This window comes from Dreissena polymorpha, chromosome 13 (genome assembly GCF_020536995.1).
Source record: "Dreissena polymorpha isolate Duluth1 chromosome 13, UMN_Dpol_1.0, whole genome shotgun sequence".
In the NCBI taxonomy this organism is placed as follows: domain Eukaryota; kingdom Metazoa; phylum Mollusca; class Bivalvia; order Myida; family Dreissenidae; genus Dreissena; species Dreissena polymorpha.
In genome coordinates this window covers 25,544,523-25,562,928 of record NC_068367.1, presented here as the reverse complement: position 1 = coordinate 25,562,928, position 18,406 = coordinate 25,544,523, and the positions used below count along the sequence as shown (strand labels likewise).

Below are 18,406 nucleotides of genomic sequence, written 5' to 3'. Positions count from 1 at the left end.
GTTGTTTGGGACACATGTGACATACGGAAGGGGAGACACAAGTAAGTGGCCAGTGTGCAAGGAAGTGGAGGATTTCCTTCAGAAGTGTGACCTTCATGACGACAAACATCTAGAAATGTTTTGTGAGGACCACAGTCAGCTGTGCTGCACTAATTGTGCTTTCCTCAATCACAGGTTAGTCAGACACATATTTGCTTTTAAAGATTTTTTTGTCGTAAGAGACTATTCAATACAGCCTTATTCAGATAAAAAAAATTCAAGTTCTTTTTTGTGAAATGAAATTTTATATGATGACATTATGTATTAATAATGTGTCTGTTATTTATTTCAAGTTCTTTTTTGTGAAATGAAATTTTATATGATGACTAGTATTAATAATGTGTCTGTTAAAAATAGAAATCAGTATTAAAATGAAGACATTCCATATCTTATTACTTGAAAATAGCATTAAAAAACTACAACAAAAACACGATTAACGAAAGTTCATACATATTATTGCATAATGGCAATGTAAACCACATACACATATTTAAATATTGATTTCCATTTAGACAATGTGCTAAAGTAACACTGATATCCAAGTCAGTAAAAGGATCTCCACCAAACTTGCAGCAACTATCAAGAAAAATCCAAAGCATTCTTGAAGAAATCAAGAAACTTCAGAATTATTGGGATACCAACATGCAGTCTTTGCAGGCTTCATACGACAAACAATTATATGTAATACATGACACACGCAAAAAAATAAATAGTATTCTAGACAACATTGAAAAAAACACCATGAAAGAGCTAGATGATAAGTTGGCCAGTCTGAAAGAATCTGTCAAGACTGATGCAGACAATTGCAGCAAACTCAAAAATGAACTCAAGCAACTCAATGACGCAATACACGACATTGTTGATAAGGGCAAAGCAGAACTCACATTTATTGCAAGTAAGAAATGTATGGGAAAGATTAAGCAGTCTGAAACATATCTGAAGCAGAACTCGTTTCAGGTTGAAAGTTCACTGACATTCCAGGCAGACAGGGATTTTCAACAGTACTTGTCTAAATTGTCAAGTCTGGGGAAGATTGTACTCAGTACCAAGAAAACATTAGTGTTAGTTGATCCAGACCAGGCACTCACAGTACAAGGGAAGTCAAAGTATAATGTGCGCCTACAGAGTGATTCAGATAACTGCTATATCGATGCCATTTGTGTTCTCTCTGAGGATGAGATCCTTGTTGCAGATTATTATAATAAACGAGTTAAGCTACTCAATCATCAATACCAGGTGGTGGGTCATTATTATGATTTAAATAGTTTTCCACTGGACATGTGTAAAATCACACCAAGTGAAGTAGCTGTTACTGTGGATGACACTAGGACATGTCATGAGGTCCAGTTTGTCTCTGTGAATGGTGGGCAGCTGGTTAAGGGCAGGATGTTTCAGTTTCAACATGGATGTATTGGTATTGCTCATATTATGCAAGACCTGTATCTCACTTCTGGCACTGCACTTTACAAGTATTCAATGAAAGGAGCCCTGTTGACTAAGTTGTATGAAGATACATCACACCAGCTTGCAGGTAACATTTGATGGATATATTCAGGTAACATTTGAAAATATCATATGAAATAATACAATAGCATTAAGCTTTATATATACATATTAACACAAAAGTCATTTGTATTTTACCTTTGCCATTTTCAGGCAATTATGTTTGCAAATAACTGACATATTAATTTCACTATAAGTAAATGAAAACTCCTTAATATTTAAGTCCTTCCTTTGCTCAAGTATTTTCTTGCCTTTTTCATTACTGTATATGACTTTTTCATTGGTAAAGAAAAATATTTTAAATAATTCCTCTATAATAATCATGTCAGAAAGATCAGACTATGTACTGTAAACGTATAGAAATTCGTCGGTATGAAATTTCGTGGTTTAATAAAAAACAACTATTTCGTTGACACGTAATTTTGAGGATTTCAAATTTTTGGGGAAGACTGGCCGTCATAATAATGAAACTTTTATTAAAACAACCAGAGTAATAACGAAGCATAATCTGCTAATCTGTATTGACAGCAAGACTTTAAGTTAATGTGCACTGAAGCCTGAAAGTGTTGCCGATAATTGTCAATAAGAGGGATACAGCGGCGCACTTGTGGGTCCCCGCTCGCTAATTGCCATCTATGTTGTTTTGACAATATTAGTAATTCTCAGCGCAATCGGTCCCCTAGTAGTAACAATTGAGTAATAAGGTCCCCAGAATACACGTGTGAAAACAGTTATGTCTCTTTTAACTTTAATTGGCACTAATTGACATATGTGATAAATCTGCAAACTGTTAATTTGACGATGTCACATAAAAGAGAACAATCGTTGATGTACAGTTTAAATTCCATGCTTGATTTAAAATGTATTATTACCCAAACACTTATCAAGAAAACAACATATTGTATTAACTAGCATATCTCAATCTAACAATGTCTCTTTCAAAATGGTTGAAAACGGGTACAGTTCAGACACGTTCTTCTACTATAGCAGGATTGCCCGACCCTGCAAAGGCTCAGTCTACGACCTAATTAGCATTATTGACACAAGCCGCTAACGATTCAGTGGAAGAAATGGTTAATGGCCGTAAATGGAAGCGTATAAACAAGAGCTGTCACTAGGACAGCGCTCTCGACCATTCGAGTGCTTGACAGTATAACGTAAGCCATCATGGAGAGGGGGGGGGGGGGGGGGGGGTATAATGTGGGTGTGTGATCATTTAATAGATGATCTTTCAAAAATAAGAAAAAAAATATAAAAAAATAATTTTTTTTTTTTGGGGGGGGGGATTCTGGGGTGGAGCGTGGGGGATGGTTTGGGTGGAGTCCATTGTGGTATGTCAGGTAAGTGTTGTTTTGTCAAAGTATGAATCAAATCTGATCATAAATAAAGAAGTTATGGCAATTTAAGCAAAATTTATTAATTAGACCTTGAGAGTCAAGGTCATTCAAAGGTAAAGGTCAAATTGAACTTGCCAGGTACAGTACCCTCATGATAGGAAGAAAATATTTGAAGTTTGAAAGCAATAGCTTTGATACTTAAGAAGTCAAGTGGATCTAAACACAAAATTTAACAAAATATTCAGTTACTAAGACAAAAAAGGGCCATAATTCTTTAAAAAATGCTTGATACAGTTGTCTGCTCTTGTTTATAGGTTGGGGTCATGCTGATAAAGAAGTTTGCAAAATATGAAAGCAAACTTTTACATAGATTTATCAATAATATGCATATTCTAAATGGAAAAAGGGCCATAATTCTTACAAAATGCATGATACAGTTGTCTGCTCTTGTTTAAAGATTGGGGTTATGTTGGTAAAGAAGTTTGCAAGATAAGAAAGCAATATGTCAAGGGACATTGAAAATGTTTGAGGTGGTACGCAAACTTTAACACAGAGTTATCAATAATATGCATATTCTAAGTGGAAAAAGGGCCATAATTCTTACAAAATGCTTGATACAGTTGTCTGCTCTTGTTTATAGGTTGGGGTCATGTTGGTAAAGAAGTATGAAAAATATGAAAGCAATATGTCAAGGGATATAAGAAATATTTGGGGTGGTATGCAAACTTTAACATTTGAACGCTCACGCTAACGCTAACGCCGGGGTGAGTAGGATAGCTCCACTATATATATTTCATATATAATAGTCGAGCTAAAAATGTATAAATAATCATTGGTACTTGAATTCCTGGTTCAGCGGACCAACGAAATCCACGAAAATTCGTACCACACGAAATTTAATGGTTTTACAGTAAGTGAGTAAATGTACTTATTTAGTGTATGTAAGTGCTGTTCATTCCATAGGGTTTCAGCATAATATAATCATCCTTGAATACATTATTCATTTTAAGAAAAATCATCCTTTATTAATGAACACAAATAGCTGGGGTGAATAAGTGTAAGAGTGTCTTTATTAACATAATGATTCTGTTACTAACTAACTACAATGATCCCACTCTCTCTTTACAGTATTTAAGTGTGCAGTGAGTCCTTCAGGTGACAAGATATTTATCACAAACAATACCCATCACAAGGTCCTCACCCTGGCCAGAGATGGCACAGTTCTCCAAACCTTCACAGACCCAGACCTACAAAACCCAGCAGGTATCCATGTGACTGCTCTGGGACAGGTGCTGGTCTGTGGAGCGTCATCCAGCACTATCATTCAGCTGGATGGGGAAGGCAAGAAGAAGCTGGCAACTCTTGCTACCAGGAGGGATGGACTTAATCAACCAAACTCAGTCTTCTACAATAGGAGCACAGCATCCATCATTGTGGGACAATGGTCTAGGGATAACATCCTTGTGTTAAGAGTAAAATAGGTGTTTTTCCACAAGTTTCAGTACAAACATTTTGGAACATGTACTTAACATGAATTCTTGGCCACACCAAACTTGTAATCAGTATTACGATTCATCACATAATTCACATGGATGATTTAATATTGTCGTGCCTACTAATGTCAAATCATGAATATGTTTGAAAAGGTACATTTATAATTAACTTTGAGAGCATGGATCTATTATTTAGTGTTTTGTTTCAATGCATAATTCTTGCGGGATTATATATTGTGTTTGCAATACAATTTAATATGCGCTACCATCTATTGCTGATAATTATTTTTCCTTTTCAATCGCATATAATCAGTGTATTGTTGTTTCCTTGATATATATCTTAGAAATGAATAACATGTACATACATGATTTTTTTTTTGTGGTTATGTTCTATAATATTTTTGTGTAATTGTTATGCACAGTCAAAAGAACGGCAGAGTGCAATTAAGGAGGGAAGGTTTTACATTTTCATTGTATTATTGAACAGTCACCATGTGTTTTGTCCTTAAAAATATAAAGTTATTTAGATTGACAATTATGTATTGTACAGACTTCTTAAATTGTTGTTTTTAGATTTTACTTTTGTTGATTACAGTTATATATGTATTTACTTATGTCATTCATGCTATCTGCCTTTACTGTTCACTATGTTTTGCTGAATAAATTAACTTTTAATTACCGTAAATTTGCGGCCATAAGTCGACCAAAAAACGCTCCCAAAATTTACTTTAAAAGTCAACTTGACTTATGGATGAGGTACTAAATAAAAATAAAAAATAAACATATTTCTGTGCCGTTTTTTTTTAAAGTAATAAATCTCCGAAGCGGAGGAATGATGACTGTTTACGGTAAGGCCGACTCGTCTTTTAAATGTCCGCCGATAACAAAATACTTTACATTGGTTTTTAATTCATTAATCTTCGTAATAAGTCCAAATAAAAACATGTGAAAATAACTTCGAAAATATTTAACATTAGTGACATACGGTAAAGTGGCGAAAATAATACATAGCAATTTGTCTATCGATACATCGTCCGTTGTCTCCTAAGAACAATAGAAAATCCACTGCTGACACTTGAACCCATTTAAAGTTAATCCGTTTAAATACAAACTGTCAACAGGTGCAGGTGTCTTTATGCCACCAAAATATCTCTTCTCGGCCTTTTGACTAAGATCAAAGTGTAAAGTGTAGTGTTGGCATCCTTTTGATCATTTGTCTTTATTGCATCACGCCTGAAATAGTTATCCGTTAATGATATGCACAACGGTTCTGCTACAAACTACTTCTGACCAATCAAAAATAATTACTCGATCGTTGGATACGCAATTAACCAATCGCTATTGTTCAACTTCACCTGGTATATTTTTTTATTTGATGAAGGTGTGGTTTCGTTGATTTATTCACAACTGTCCCACAATTTATGCATTATCGTTTCGTAAATAAATAGATCTTATCTGAGTGAAGATTTCATTCATTGTTTGATTATAATAATATTACGCACTCACCCTGGATTATTAAAAAGTGTAATTGGACTTATTAAATACACAATTACTTTCGATTATCTGCTAAGTTATAATTAATAAGATAAGATGTTTTTCCAGAATGCAGAAAATATTCCTCGGGTATCTCATGATTTACGAATATATATTATCAGTCGAATAGCGAGCAATGCGAGTGTAAGTAAATTCACGTGTTTCACGCATAATGGCAAAAGCGTTGTTGATTATTTGAGAGCAAGTTACAATAATTTTGACCATTGAATGAATTTCTGCGTTCAAGATTTTACAGAATTTTCACATCAATAGCACTAACATTTGAATACAAAAATATCTACTCATAATAGCAACGCTAAAACTTATTACGTTAAACGGGATAATAATTTTGATTTGTGAAATATATATTAAGTTTAAAATAATGAATGATATGTTATTATGATTTTGAACAATAAAATATATTTTTCGTGATAATAAATAATTGAAATGTTGAATGTTTCGTTTTAAATATATTCTTATTATTAATATCCCAAAAAATGTCAATTGCCGGTACAAAAGCCCTCAGAACCATGACTAAAATGTCACTTAAACATGTCCGAGATATTGAGGAAATTTACCGCCCGACTTATGGCAGAGTCAAGGCAAAAAAACAAGTTTTTCTAGCCACATTATACCCCTCGACTTATGGCCGAGGTAGACTTATGGCCGCGAATGTACGGTATGTTCACATTCCCCTTTGTCCTTTGCATTTTCTTCCAATCAAATATACAAATATTTGAATTATCTGTGTTAACTACATCCCCGACCACTGGCTGCCATGTTTTTTTCAGTTTGGAACTTGATCGAGGTATCATTGGGACAAATCTTCTGACCAAGTTTCATGAAGATCGGACAAGAAATGTGGTCTCTAGAGTGTTTACAAGGTTTGTCTATAGCCAAATAAGGAAAACTGCCCCGACCACTGGCGGCCATGTTTTTCAACGGACCGGAACCACTTTTGAACTCAACCAACATATCATTAAGACAAACATTTTGACAAAGTTACATGAAGATTGGGCATGAAATTTGACCTATACAGAGTTTACAAGGTTTTTCTCTTTTTTTGACCTAGTGACCTAGTTTTTGACCCAGCATGACCCAGTTTCGAACTTGATCGAGGTATCATTGGGACAAATCTTCTGTCCAAGTTTCATGAAGATTGGACAAGAAATGTGGCCTCTAGAGTGTTTACAAGGTTTCTCTATAGCCAAATAAGGAAAACTGCCACGCCCACTGGCGGCCATGTTTTTCAACGGACCGTAACCATTTTTGAACTCAACCAACATATCAGTAAGCAGGGGTTCCGCTGTCGATCGCCATTGGCGCCAAATGGCGCTAATTTTTTTTAAGTGGCTCCAATTTTTTTAAAGTGGCGAATTTCAAAAATCCGGTAAAATCCTATCCGAAAATGTACTGCGAGTCGAAAAGCACGCGACCGAGCATAAGCGGCCAGCGTTTGTCAGTTGTAAATATTGATTTACGACGATGTAAGCGACCTACAGTGTAGCGTGCACTGAAATCACGGAAGCGTGAAAGTGGTACAGTCGGTGTTTTTACTGCTATTGTCAAGTTTTATGGGGGTTATTATCGGATTAACGGTTCTTTTATGATAAAGAACACTCAATTATGTAACACTTAGGACAAACTGGCACAAAGATCAATGATTATAACGATATATAAGGCGATATAAATCTTTAACCATGTGTGAAAATGTGTGTACAAATTACTGTTAATTTAAATTAAGATGTTTGTCGTTCAGATGTGTATCATTTTTTCCCTTTCAGTTTATGTGCATCATATTAGCCAAATGACCAAATGTAACTGTTAAACAATTAAATTAAGATGTTTTATTTTCTGAAATGTAACTGTTAAACAATTAAATAGTATGTTTAAATAATTTTTTATAAAAAATGTATGCAGCATACTGTTCCATTGATGTTAACATTATTAGATAAGTTTGGTTATATGTGATTGTTTATCATGTGCAAACCAATGTTTTTATGTATAAAAATTTATTAAGACTTATGAAGTTTCTTATTATTATTTATGTATTTACATACTTTTAAAAGTAATAATATAGTCAATGACATTGATGTTGTAAGGTTTCTTAGACGATTGTCATAATAAATAAGGTCGGAATAACTGACAGTTTCGCGCCGCGAAAAAGTGGCGACAACTTTTTTTGGGCCAGTGGAACCCCTGAGTAAGACAAACATTTTGACAAAGTTACATGAAGATTGGGCCATGAAATGTGACTTCTACAGTGTTTACAAGGTTATTCTTTTTTTTTGACCTAGTGACCTAGTTTTTGACCCAGCATGACCCAGTTTCGAAATCGATCGAGGTATCATTAGGACAAATCTCCTGACCAAGTTTCATGAAGATCGGACAAGAAATGTGGCCCCTTGAATGTTTACAAACCAAATGTGGACGATGGACAGACAACGGACAAAGACCGATCACAAAAGCTCACCTGAGCAATCAGGTGAGCTAAAAGGTCAGTCTGTTTTTTCCAAATCAAGTCCCTAAATTGTATGACCAATCACCACAAAAGTTATATGGCTAGGCCGGGAATCGAACCAGTGAACCCTGCTGTGTGCTCTAACAACTGAGCTACCCAGTCTACTTTCCAGCTGTTTCCAGCAATACATGTATTTGCTTTTTCAATGCAACTAAAAAACTTACCGTGGTAAAATTGGAGAAAAGTTAGCAAAACAGAATGATATTTCTGGTTCCAAACCTACCTGCAAAAGACATAGACAATTACAGAATACTTTCTGCTATGAAACCAGTATTCTTTCTGGTAAAATTTGGGAAGCAAAGTGACCCCATTCCCAATCTCAAAAATTACAAATTCCCAAAATGACTGCCCACAATGCCAATTTAAGGATTCTAATAAACAAAACAAAAGTATTGATTTTTTTTACATAAACAGCAAAATTACATTTATCTCCATATCAAGCTTTTTTTCGTTAAACCTTTGCAAATACAATTTTCAAAACACTTTTATTCCCAGTTTTATATTATTTGCCAGCAAAAACACAGCTCTCAATTTCCCAATTTTAGTCAAAATAGAGCTGGATAGGAAAAAAATCTAAATTTATTTATATTTATTTCATTTCTTTATATTTTTATTTTTCGAAAACCTCCAATTATGAATTTTAGGCAGTCAACTGGGGAAAATATCCACTTTTTAACAGTGGAATGGGGTTAAAATACAGACCCAAATTTGACTAAAATATCCACTAAGCCATGAAACCTACCTGCTGTCTCAAAGGTAGCTGCTTCTTCAGGGACAGGTCCTCTAGGCTGGCCGTCAACTTGGCTACATTTGGGTCGGCCATTGAACACCTGTGGGGGCTGGTAGAGGGGTCAACACCCAGGGCGTGGGAGGGGGGGGGGGGCTTGGGGGGAGGAACTAACCCTCCCTCTGGGGTCAACTTAGCGATACTTGTTGCATGGTGCAGAGCTTACATATTCTGAAAGAAACAAAAACATAAATAATTGTATGCATTTTTAAGTACAGTTTTTGTTTTACTCAGCTTGTACTTAAAATAGTTTTTCATGTAAGCTGCATGTAATGGCAGTATTTTAAACTGAATTGTTTTCTTCAAGTTCCGAGTTATATATTAAGCTAAAATATATTTTTCACTTAATTCATTTATATAAATTTCAATAAAAAATAATCTTCATGAATAGCAATCGTGAACATGCAAACGTTTACAATCAATTCAATAATATTCAGACTTGACATACAAACACTGCAATCTGTTGATTTAGAATAGTATTATAGCGCCTGACGGTGTCTCATAGATAAATGACAGATACCAAAACCCAAAGCAGATTTTATCATAATATTATGCATACATATTTTAGTGTCTCCCGATAATCAATTAACCATGTACCAAAGTATGATGAATCAGCAGTTTCTTATCAAACCAAATGAGAAACTTGATTGGTGTTATATTTGTTATTGACGCAAATGCTAACAAGACATGATTTATCTCTTTGTTTATTCTTCTTCTTCTTCAATGCTAGTTTGATTTATTTTAATGTTTACATTATTAAGATTTTTTATTATTGATTTCATATTTGCAATGTGAATAATAACAACATAACCATGTCATGCATGAATATTTTTAATAAATGAAATAATAAATAACAACATCTGTAAAAGTTGTTGTTTTAAATGTACACGTTATTGGCTTGATGACATTGGGATGTTCCATATAGCATAAATTTTTATTAAATTGAGAAAAAATGTCAATTTCTTTGATAAATTACATAAGAAGTATAACATCTGAATGTGACCTTAATTTTTTTCTTTTAACAGACTAGCTTTAGGAAAAAAGATATTTTTGCTGTAGTGGAATATGACCCAATAACTCCTATAAAATAACCCGAAAAAAGCTTAAAATATACGTAAGCAGAATTTATCTGTCGACACTCATCATAAACTACAATACTTACATTCATTTTTATAAGCCATATGGAAAAAAGTCCATGGAAAATATTATTTAACCTCCCCTTAAATTTTTGTGGCATTAGCCAAATTTCACGTTCTCAAAAGGTCTCTAAATTCATATCTGCACAACTAAAATAAACATTTCCTATTGATACAAACTCATAGTAATGGCAGTTAAAGAACCTATAAATATACGCTGATTGAATCGAACAGCCACTGTAAAAACTCTAAAAGTGTACCAACACTGTTTACACTTGTCAAAAATATTCAATATCGAGTTTTAATCAATTCCCACTTTGATAGGTGTTGGGTCCTCTAAAGCGGCTCTTGAAATTCAATATTCTCAATGGCCCATTGATTATTGTTTACTTTTTGCACAAGCATTTTTATTATCTATTATACTCAGAATTCAACCAGGGGTCCTATTTGAAAAAGTATCATGCCAGAGATATGGTGCTTATTATCTTAAACACAGATATTTGAAAAAAAGAGTTTAAAACATGAAATTGTTCAAATAAGAATCAGGCAAACTGAAACTATGGGCAGTATCGGGTTTATGCATGAATCAATGGGCAAATGTGTTCAAACATTGTGAATCTTTTGCTTTTGTTTCATTCATTGTACACCTATGTTTTATACCAAATTCTTTGAAAAACAACAAGAAGAACAGCACAACTGGTAAATAAGATTCAAAAAAATGTTGAAAATGATAATACAGAGTGAAAATGGTAAAATTGTAAGCATGTTTAAATTATGTAATTAAAACAATAGCAAGAAATTCCATAACTAGTCAAAATAACGCAAGTTTAGCTCATTAAAATGTTTTGTATTCTGTAAAGTTGGAATAAGACATCAAACTTAGGATGGACATTATTTAAACTTTTAGGAGTACATGGATTCTTTTAATTCCCAAAAATCTTTTTTTGCAGCCATTGACTAAATTGGGGAATGATAGAGGAGCCCATTATGCCATGACACAAAACTGTGGAAATGTCCCTGACTGTGACAGTGGCATGCCCGGACTTAAAGGCAATTTCCTGCATGCTAAAAGTTGATTCATAAAGATAAACAATTAAAAACCCTATGAACGCAAAAAAAAAGCATCACCTTAGCCCTGTAAGGTGAACCAATATCATCAGTGTTTTTTTTCCACCAATTTGGGAATACATGTATGGCTGGGTCCCTTTGGATTGGGAAAAATCATTGTGTTTTGACTAAAATTGGGAAATTAGTGTTATTGTGTTTTTTTGCTAAAAATACTTCAAAATTAATAATTTCAGTGTGTTCAATATTATATTAACTTAAGGTTCAACTCATAAAGCTGGATGAGAGATGAACTTCATGTTGAGATCTCAGGGTTTTTTTTCCACTTTTTGGGAAGATAGCCCATGGCTTTGGAATTGGATATTTTATCGGCATTTTCATGAAATTGGGAAAATAAATTCATTAGCCTTTTTTTCCACATGAAAAGTCCACTGATTAGGGAAATACTAAATTTGATATAACTCTTTATAATCATTCAAATTAAAAGAACAAAATCTTATAATACTTTGTTAGATGAAATTGAATTGAAATTGAGATAAAATACGCATAAGACTTCTTTCTAAAAAAAAAAAAAAAAAAAAAAAATTTTTTTTTTTTTTTTTTTTTTTTTTGGAAATTGGGAATTTTTTGCCACATTTTGGGAAAAAAGTATACTTTTTGGGATTGGGAACATAGCCGAATTTCGGCTATAAAATCGGGCCAAAAAAAACCCTGGATCTAAAAAGCATAGTATTTTCAATTGGGAATTTTGAGGTTCCATTTGGAAAAAATATATACTTTTTTCCATTAGGAATACATGTACCTCACCAAATTCTAACCAAAACAAGGGACAAAATTGTCACAAAACCAGGTTTTCAATTTGAAAAAAGTCTGATAAAGTGAGACAATTCATAATGTGCATTGTTACCCCCCTTGTATCAAATTCAATCTATTTTTACTCGTGGCAACCTTGATTTCAATTTTTTAAAAATCTGATGAAGGGAGACAACTCAACATGTGCATTGTTTATTGTTTAGTGATTATTCATAGTTACCCCCTTGTTTCAAAATAAATATATTTTTAGTTGTGGCGACCTTGACCTTGGAGATATGGACGTAATTCTTTCGCGTGACACACCATCCAATGATGTTGAACAAATTTGCCAAATGATTTTAAAATCTCACAATGAATGACATAATTATGGCCCAGACAAGCTCATTTATGGCCATTTTTGACCTTTGAACTCAAAGTGTGACCTTGACCTTAGAGATATCGACGTCATTATTTCGCGCAACACACCGTCTAATGATGGTGAACAAATGTGCCAAATGATTTTAAAATCTCACAATGAACAACAAAGTTATGGCCCGGACATGCTTGTTCCGCCCGCCCGCCCACCGACATTCGCCAATTTAATAACCAGGTTTTCCGATAACCAGTTTTTTCCTTCGGAAAACCTGGTTAAAAACAACACAGGTCATCATGCTTATATGCAAGAGAATCAGTCTGTAATAGAGAACTTTTGTTTCGCTTTATATTTTACTGTATGATTGGGCAAAAGAAACATGATATACCATGAAATTGGGAAAAATTAACATTATTAATATGATTATAAATAACACTTTACCAATTGTTTATACGTGCATGTTTAACTTCTTTCTAAAATTTATATTATTAAAGCCACACACCTTGAAATAAAGTACATGTCAATCAATACATATAGAGTCTTTTAGCAAGTAATTAATTATTTATTTTTAATTTTAAAACCGAAAGTAGGATTTCTATACGTACACGTACATTTCGACAAACGCGACAATTTTTAAGTTTTAAGCGTAAAAAAGACGGATTTCTACCTTGTAACCACCATATATATTATAATTGAGATAGATACAATTAAATATATTGCCTAGTTAGCAAGTCATTCTTTTGTTTTTCAAACATTACCGCTTTAAAACCGAAAGTAGGATTTCTAGACGTACATGTATACTTCCATTTCGACAAACGCGATTATTGTTAGGTTTTAAAGCACAAAATAGACGGATTTCTATCTTGTTACCACCAGATATATTCTTATATTGGCATAGATAAAATATATGTTTCTTATCTATACTTAAATTTACTATACATGTACCATGAATTTCATTTCAAGGTATGTAGCTTTAAGTTCTAAGGAATTAAATTGCTGTATAATAAATTCAATAAACCTATTATTGAATTTACTGGAAAAGTTTGGCATATTTTCTGGGAAAGAGCCTTTTTTACTTTTTGCAATTTACTAATTGAGAAACAGCCTTTAAGAGGCTATAATTTTATGCAAACAAATCACTGCTTAGGCTGAATCTGTTCTGTGTCATCAAACAAGTATCAGTCATCAGTATTGTTCTATGGACGTGGCCAATGTTTTTTTGTCTGAGGACCCAGGGGTTTACCTCGCTTCATTGGGAAGAGGCCCTAGCCTATGCATTTTGGGAAGAAATTGCTCATTTTGGGAAGAATTCTTGCTAAAATTACTGCTTTGGGAAATGAAAAAGCTGGTGGAAGTTAGGATTTTTGGGATTTTTGCATGATTTTAAAGATATTTTCAATTGGGAAGGTGCCTTTAATAGGCCCCTGTTCTATAAGGCTGAAAACCCCGACCGGCACTTTCTAATTAACAAGGGCTGTTTGTAAAACATGCATGCCCCCCATATGGGCTCTCAGTTGTAGTGACAGCCATTTTGTAAATATGTTTTTTGTCACTGTGACCTTGACCTTTGACCTAGTGACCTGAAAATCAATAGGGGTCATTTGCGAGTCATGATCAATGTACCTATGAAGTTTCATGATCCTAGCCATAAGCTTTCTTGAGTTATCATCGGGAAACCATTTTACTATTTTGGGTCACTGTGACCTTGACCTTTGACCTAGTGACCTGAAAATCAATAGGGGTCATCTGCCAGTCATGATCAATGTACCTATCAAGTTTCATGATCCTAGGCATAAGCGTTCTTGAGTTATCATCCGGAAACCATTTTACTATTTCAGGTCATCGTGACCTTGACCTTTGACCTAGTGACCTGAAAATCAATAGGGGTCATTTGCAAGTCATAATCAATGTACCTATCAAGTTTCATGATCCTAGGCATAAGCGTTCTTGAGTTATCATCCGGAAACCATTTTACTATTTCTGGTCACAGTGACCTTGACCTTTGACCTAGTGACCTCAAAATCAATAGGGGTCATCTGGGAGTCATGATCAATGTACCTATGAAGTTTCATGATCCTAGGCCTAAGCGTTCTTGAGTTATCGTCCGGAAACCACCTGGTGGACCGACCGACAGACCGACCGACATGTGCAAAGCAATATACCCCCTCTTCTTCGAAGGGGGGCATAAATATTAGTGCTGCAATAATATACCGGTATATCGATATATATCGCAATCCGCAATCCGCATATTGTATTGCGATACAATGTTCATCATACCGGTATGAAAATTTTACAAAAATTCATTCACATTTCGTCCAGAAAAGCCATCTGAAATAATGAAGGTAAACAAAACAAAGCAGTGTAAATATTTTTTTTCGTAAAAATAGCATTCTGAAAGTTTATTATACGGAGTAGCGTTGTTACATCGGAGCATTCGTTTGATGCTTTTGAACAGATTATTGTTGAATTATTGGGCACAGCTGTTAATGTTTCGTTTGATTCTGAATTGAGCATTATTAAATTTGTAATCCGAATTTCGGAAATACGCTTCCAAATTTTAATGCTAATGCGACAATAAAAAATTCTAGCGTCAAATAAAGTTCTTTATCCTTTGTCTCAATAAAAAGTGAGCGAAAATTATACAGACATGTAGAACGTTGCATGGAAAGTATGGGTGTATTTTGTGTTGTATAAAAACGGGAACATCACGTCAGGTGAATTACGCGTGTTCAGCGGAAAAAACGCTTCGGTTGGACGTTATTTTATCACATCTTTAAATAGTAACGAATGCCAAAATGTATTTGATACTTAAGAAAATTTGCGAATGTTTGTGTTTCTTGTTATTCTTGAGCACATTTATAGTAAATATATACCAGAATTTGCTTTAAAACTGGAATATACGGGATTATTGGGTAATTGGCAAGTTATAATTTTGGTACAAGTTAGCAATATATTGCGATATATTGCAATACGGGCTTTTGAACTGACAATATATTGCAATACGGTTTTTGCCGTATTGTTGCAGCACTAATAAATATATGTCTGATTTGCATTTCTTGAGAGTTGTCTCAAATATCATGGCGCATTATCACAGAGCTCTAGATAAGGGCCGTACAGCCGTAAATACGGCTTTTTAATGAAGGTTTACGCATTTATTTTTATAAACTGGTCGTACAATTACGACTTCAATATCCCTTTTACGCATTTACGAAAAACGTCTGGCCGTATCGATACGTCCGGGTCAGCGCGGCGAGATTGGTTGGTCTGAAACCTAACGGCGCTTTTCGTTAATTAAAATTACCTAAAAGTTTGAGACTGGGCTTTAATATGTATGTCTATTCCGTCGCGTCATTTTCGATACCCGTAAACCCGTCAAAAACAATATGACTATCACGCCTTTATAATGTCTCCTTTTGATGTTTCTGTGCTAGTAATTAGTCAATCATCTGATCACACGTCCTTTCCGATCTAAGTGTGTTTGATAATTGTTAAATTGGTCCCGAAATTATTTTAATTGGCAAATCAATGCATCATACCTCTGCCAAACTAATTAATCGTAATACTTTACGTTTGTAACACAATGAATCATAACGTTTCCGTTAATTAATTGCAATTAAAATCAAACGGATAATTGAGCAAACATCAAATTTGTAATAATTGAAAAATCTTAATTTCCCATATATGATAAACATGTACAAAATTAAAATTGCAATTTATAATAAAATTTGTATTAAAAATCTTAATTGTCCATATATGTTAAACAAATACTATTCGGAGCGAAAGAATCATTTACAAAAGGCTTATCTTACATAATAATTAAATAAGGGCGAAACAACCCACTTGTAAGGGCGAAACGACCCGGGGTGACAGAGGGCGAACGGGATTAAGGGCGAAACGACCCGAGACCCTATGCGCAAAGGGGGGGCCAGCTAAGCCGCTTTCTGTTCAAAAATACACTTTATTAGGCTACATAAGGTCGTCTAACCATCATGAAATCCAATGTGTTAGCGCAGAAAATGACATTGTCGCCCCGATATTGGACAATTTAATTGCATTGGTGGCAAAAAAAGGAAGAAAGCATGATGGGAACCGTATCCGAACCAAAACTGTTGAGGATTGGAAAACAAAATATGATTGGCTCGTAACAGAAAAAATTGAAGGCGTTTTACGGCTAAATTGTAAAATTTGCCGCAGTGCTGCTAAGCCTTGTAAATTGAGCACAGTGTGGGCCTATGAAGGTTTGTATTATACAGACTTTTCATAAACGAAAAGTAGTGTACTTTAAGTACAGATAAACTTGATGTTCTTCTTAAAATCAGTATGCTTGGACCACAGCTGCAGCAGTTTGATCCAGTGCCAGCAGTGAAAAAATGGTTAAGTGACAAGAAAAGGAGAAAGAAAAGACTTTGTGAAGCATATAAACCAAGGAAAAAGGCTAAAACATGTTAATATCAGATTGACTGTATTAGTATTACAGACAGTTGAAGTGTTTGCTTAAGCTTTTCTGACAGTGATATTAGTGTTCTATTACTTAGTTTACATGTTGGCTTGTGTTTTTGTCAATAAAAATGAAGAAATAGTATTTAGTTATGAGTATTTATGTGTTTTGTATTTGCATCATAATTAAAGAAGCTAAATATGTTTATTATAATTGTTGCAAATGTTTCTGAAAAGTCAGTTATACACCCTTCAATATCCAAGAACACAGGTAGTACAGTACTACCTGTATTTTTGGATATGGTAGTACAGGTACTAATTGATTTTCAGCGTTACTCCTTTTCTTTCTGTCACTGGCAGTACCGGTACTAATTTCACAAATCCTTATCTAGAGCTCTGTTATCATATCTGCGTTTTTATTGGCTATTTTTTTCAGTCAACCAATCACCTTAGAAAACGCATCCCATTCAGGAGTTACCAAATATTGAAATTCGAAATGGTGAAAGCAGTACTATTTTAATTGTGTTCATTGATATTTTTTAGATATTTTTAAAGAAACACAATTTTTTAGTGTTAATTGTGTTCTTCAATTACAGTAAACACGTAAACCCTGTCTGTTTAACTTACTTACTTTATTTTGCATGTAAACTTGCCCAAACGGATGACTTGCAAATTTGATACACTTTACAGAAGATATATTACAAATGCATATTTCATGTAAATATTCTTCATTAAACAAGCATTAAAGTTTAAACATTATAAATGGCTGAAAATGAAAGTGTCAAGTAATCAATAATCGTTAAATATAAAGGGATTGAATTTTGCAATAAAAGTGATAAATGGTGACATTTATTGAAAACACATGCCAAAAACTATTCAAAGTTGCTCAATCGAATAACACAAATTAAAGATTACGGCAAAGATTTAATACTTAAACCAACTATAATATTTCAATATATGGCAAATAAAATGTACAGATTTCACTTCTTATTTGTTTGGACTTAAACACGGTAAAACTTAATGTCTGTAAGTAATTAGACCTACCTATATTACTTTCAACATTTATCAATTCTATTAACTGAATGTATACAGGATACTAGCTATAGTCCTTTAAGTATATGTTTTAACAACAGTTCATTTGCAATGTCTTTATTCTTTTTACTTTTATACATGTGTAGTAAATGGAACTAAACTTCTAAAAACAACTTTGCTTTTTTGCCTTAAAAACTATGTTAAGATTTCATTTTTTTCTTAAAGTAATAAGCCTATACCATGCAAAATAAAATAGCTTAGTTCTTGCATTGTACATGATCCATCTTTAGTGTTTTTCCCAGGAGGGCAAAGGGGCATGGCGCATTACTTTCAAAAAGGGCATTTTAGCGCGCAGTTT

At 33.9% G+C, this 18,406-nt stretch overlaps 3 protein-coding genes across 10 annotated transcripts in view; 2 read left to right on the top strand and 1 right to left on the bottom strand.

The window, feature by feature from the left end:
* LOC127856448 (uncharacterized) overlaps positions 1-6,646 on the top strand; it is a 6,810-nt gene extending 164 nt beyond the window's left edge. The window contains exons 1-3 of the mRNA XM_052392662.1: positions 1-174; positions 552-1,570; positions 4,008-6,646. The exon at positions 1-174 is cut by the window's left edge and continues 164 nt beyond it. Of these exons, the coding sequence (XP_052248622.1) occupies positions 1-174; positions 552-1,570; positions 4,008-4,360 (1,546 nt within the window). The 3' untranslated portion in view covers positions 4,361-6,646. The remainder of the gene's footprint in view (positions 175-551; positions 1,571-4,007) is intronic.
* The window catches only part of LOC127856449 (uncharacterized), an 84,669-nt gene that overhangs the window by 299 nt on the left and 65,964 nt on the right, over positions 1-18,406 (top strand). The window lies entirely within an intron of this gene.
* Positions 1-18,406, bottom strand: part of LOC127856446 (tubulin monoglutamylase TTLL4-like) — an 87,989-nt gene that overhangs the window by 55,118 nt on the left and 14,465 nt on the right. For all 8 annotated transcript variants that reach the window (XR_008038034.1, XM_052392654.1, XM_052392656.1 and 5 more), the window contains exon 2: positions 9,169-9,384. Coding sequence is in view for 7 of the 8 variants with exons in the window: in XM_052392654.1 (XP_052248614.1) it covers positions 9,169-9,249 (81 nt within the window). In the remaining variant the exon portion in view is untranslated. The remainder of the gene's footprint in view (positions 1-9,168; positions 9,385-18,406) is intronic.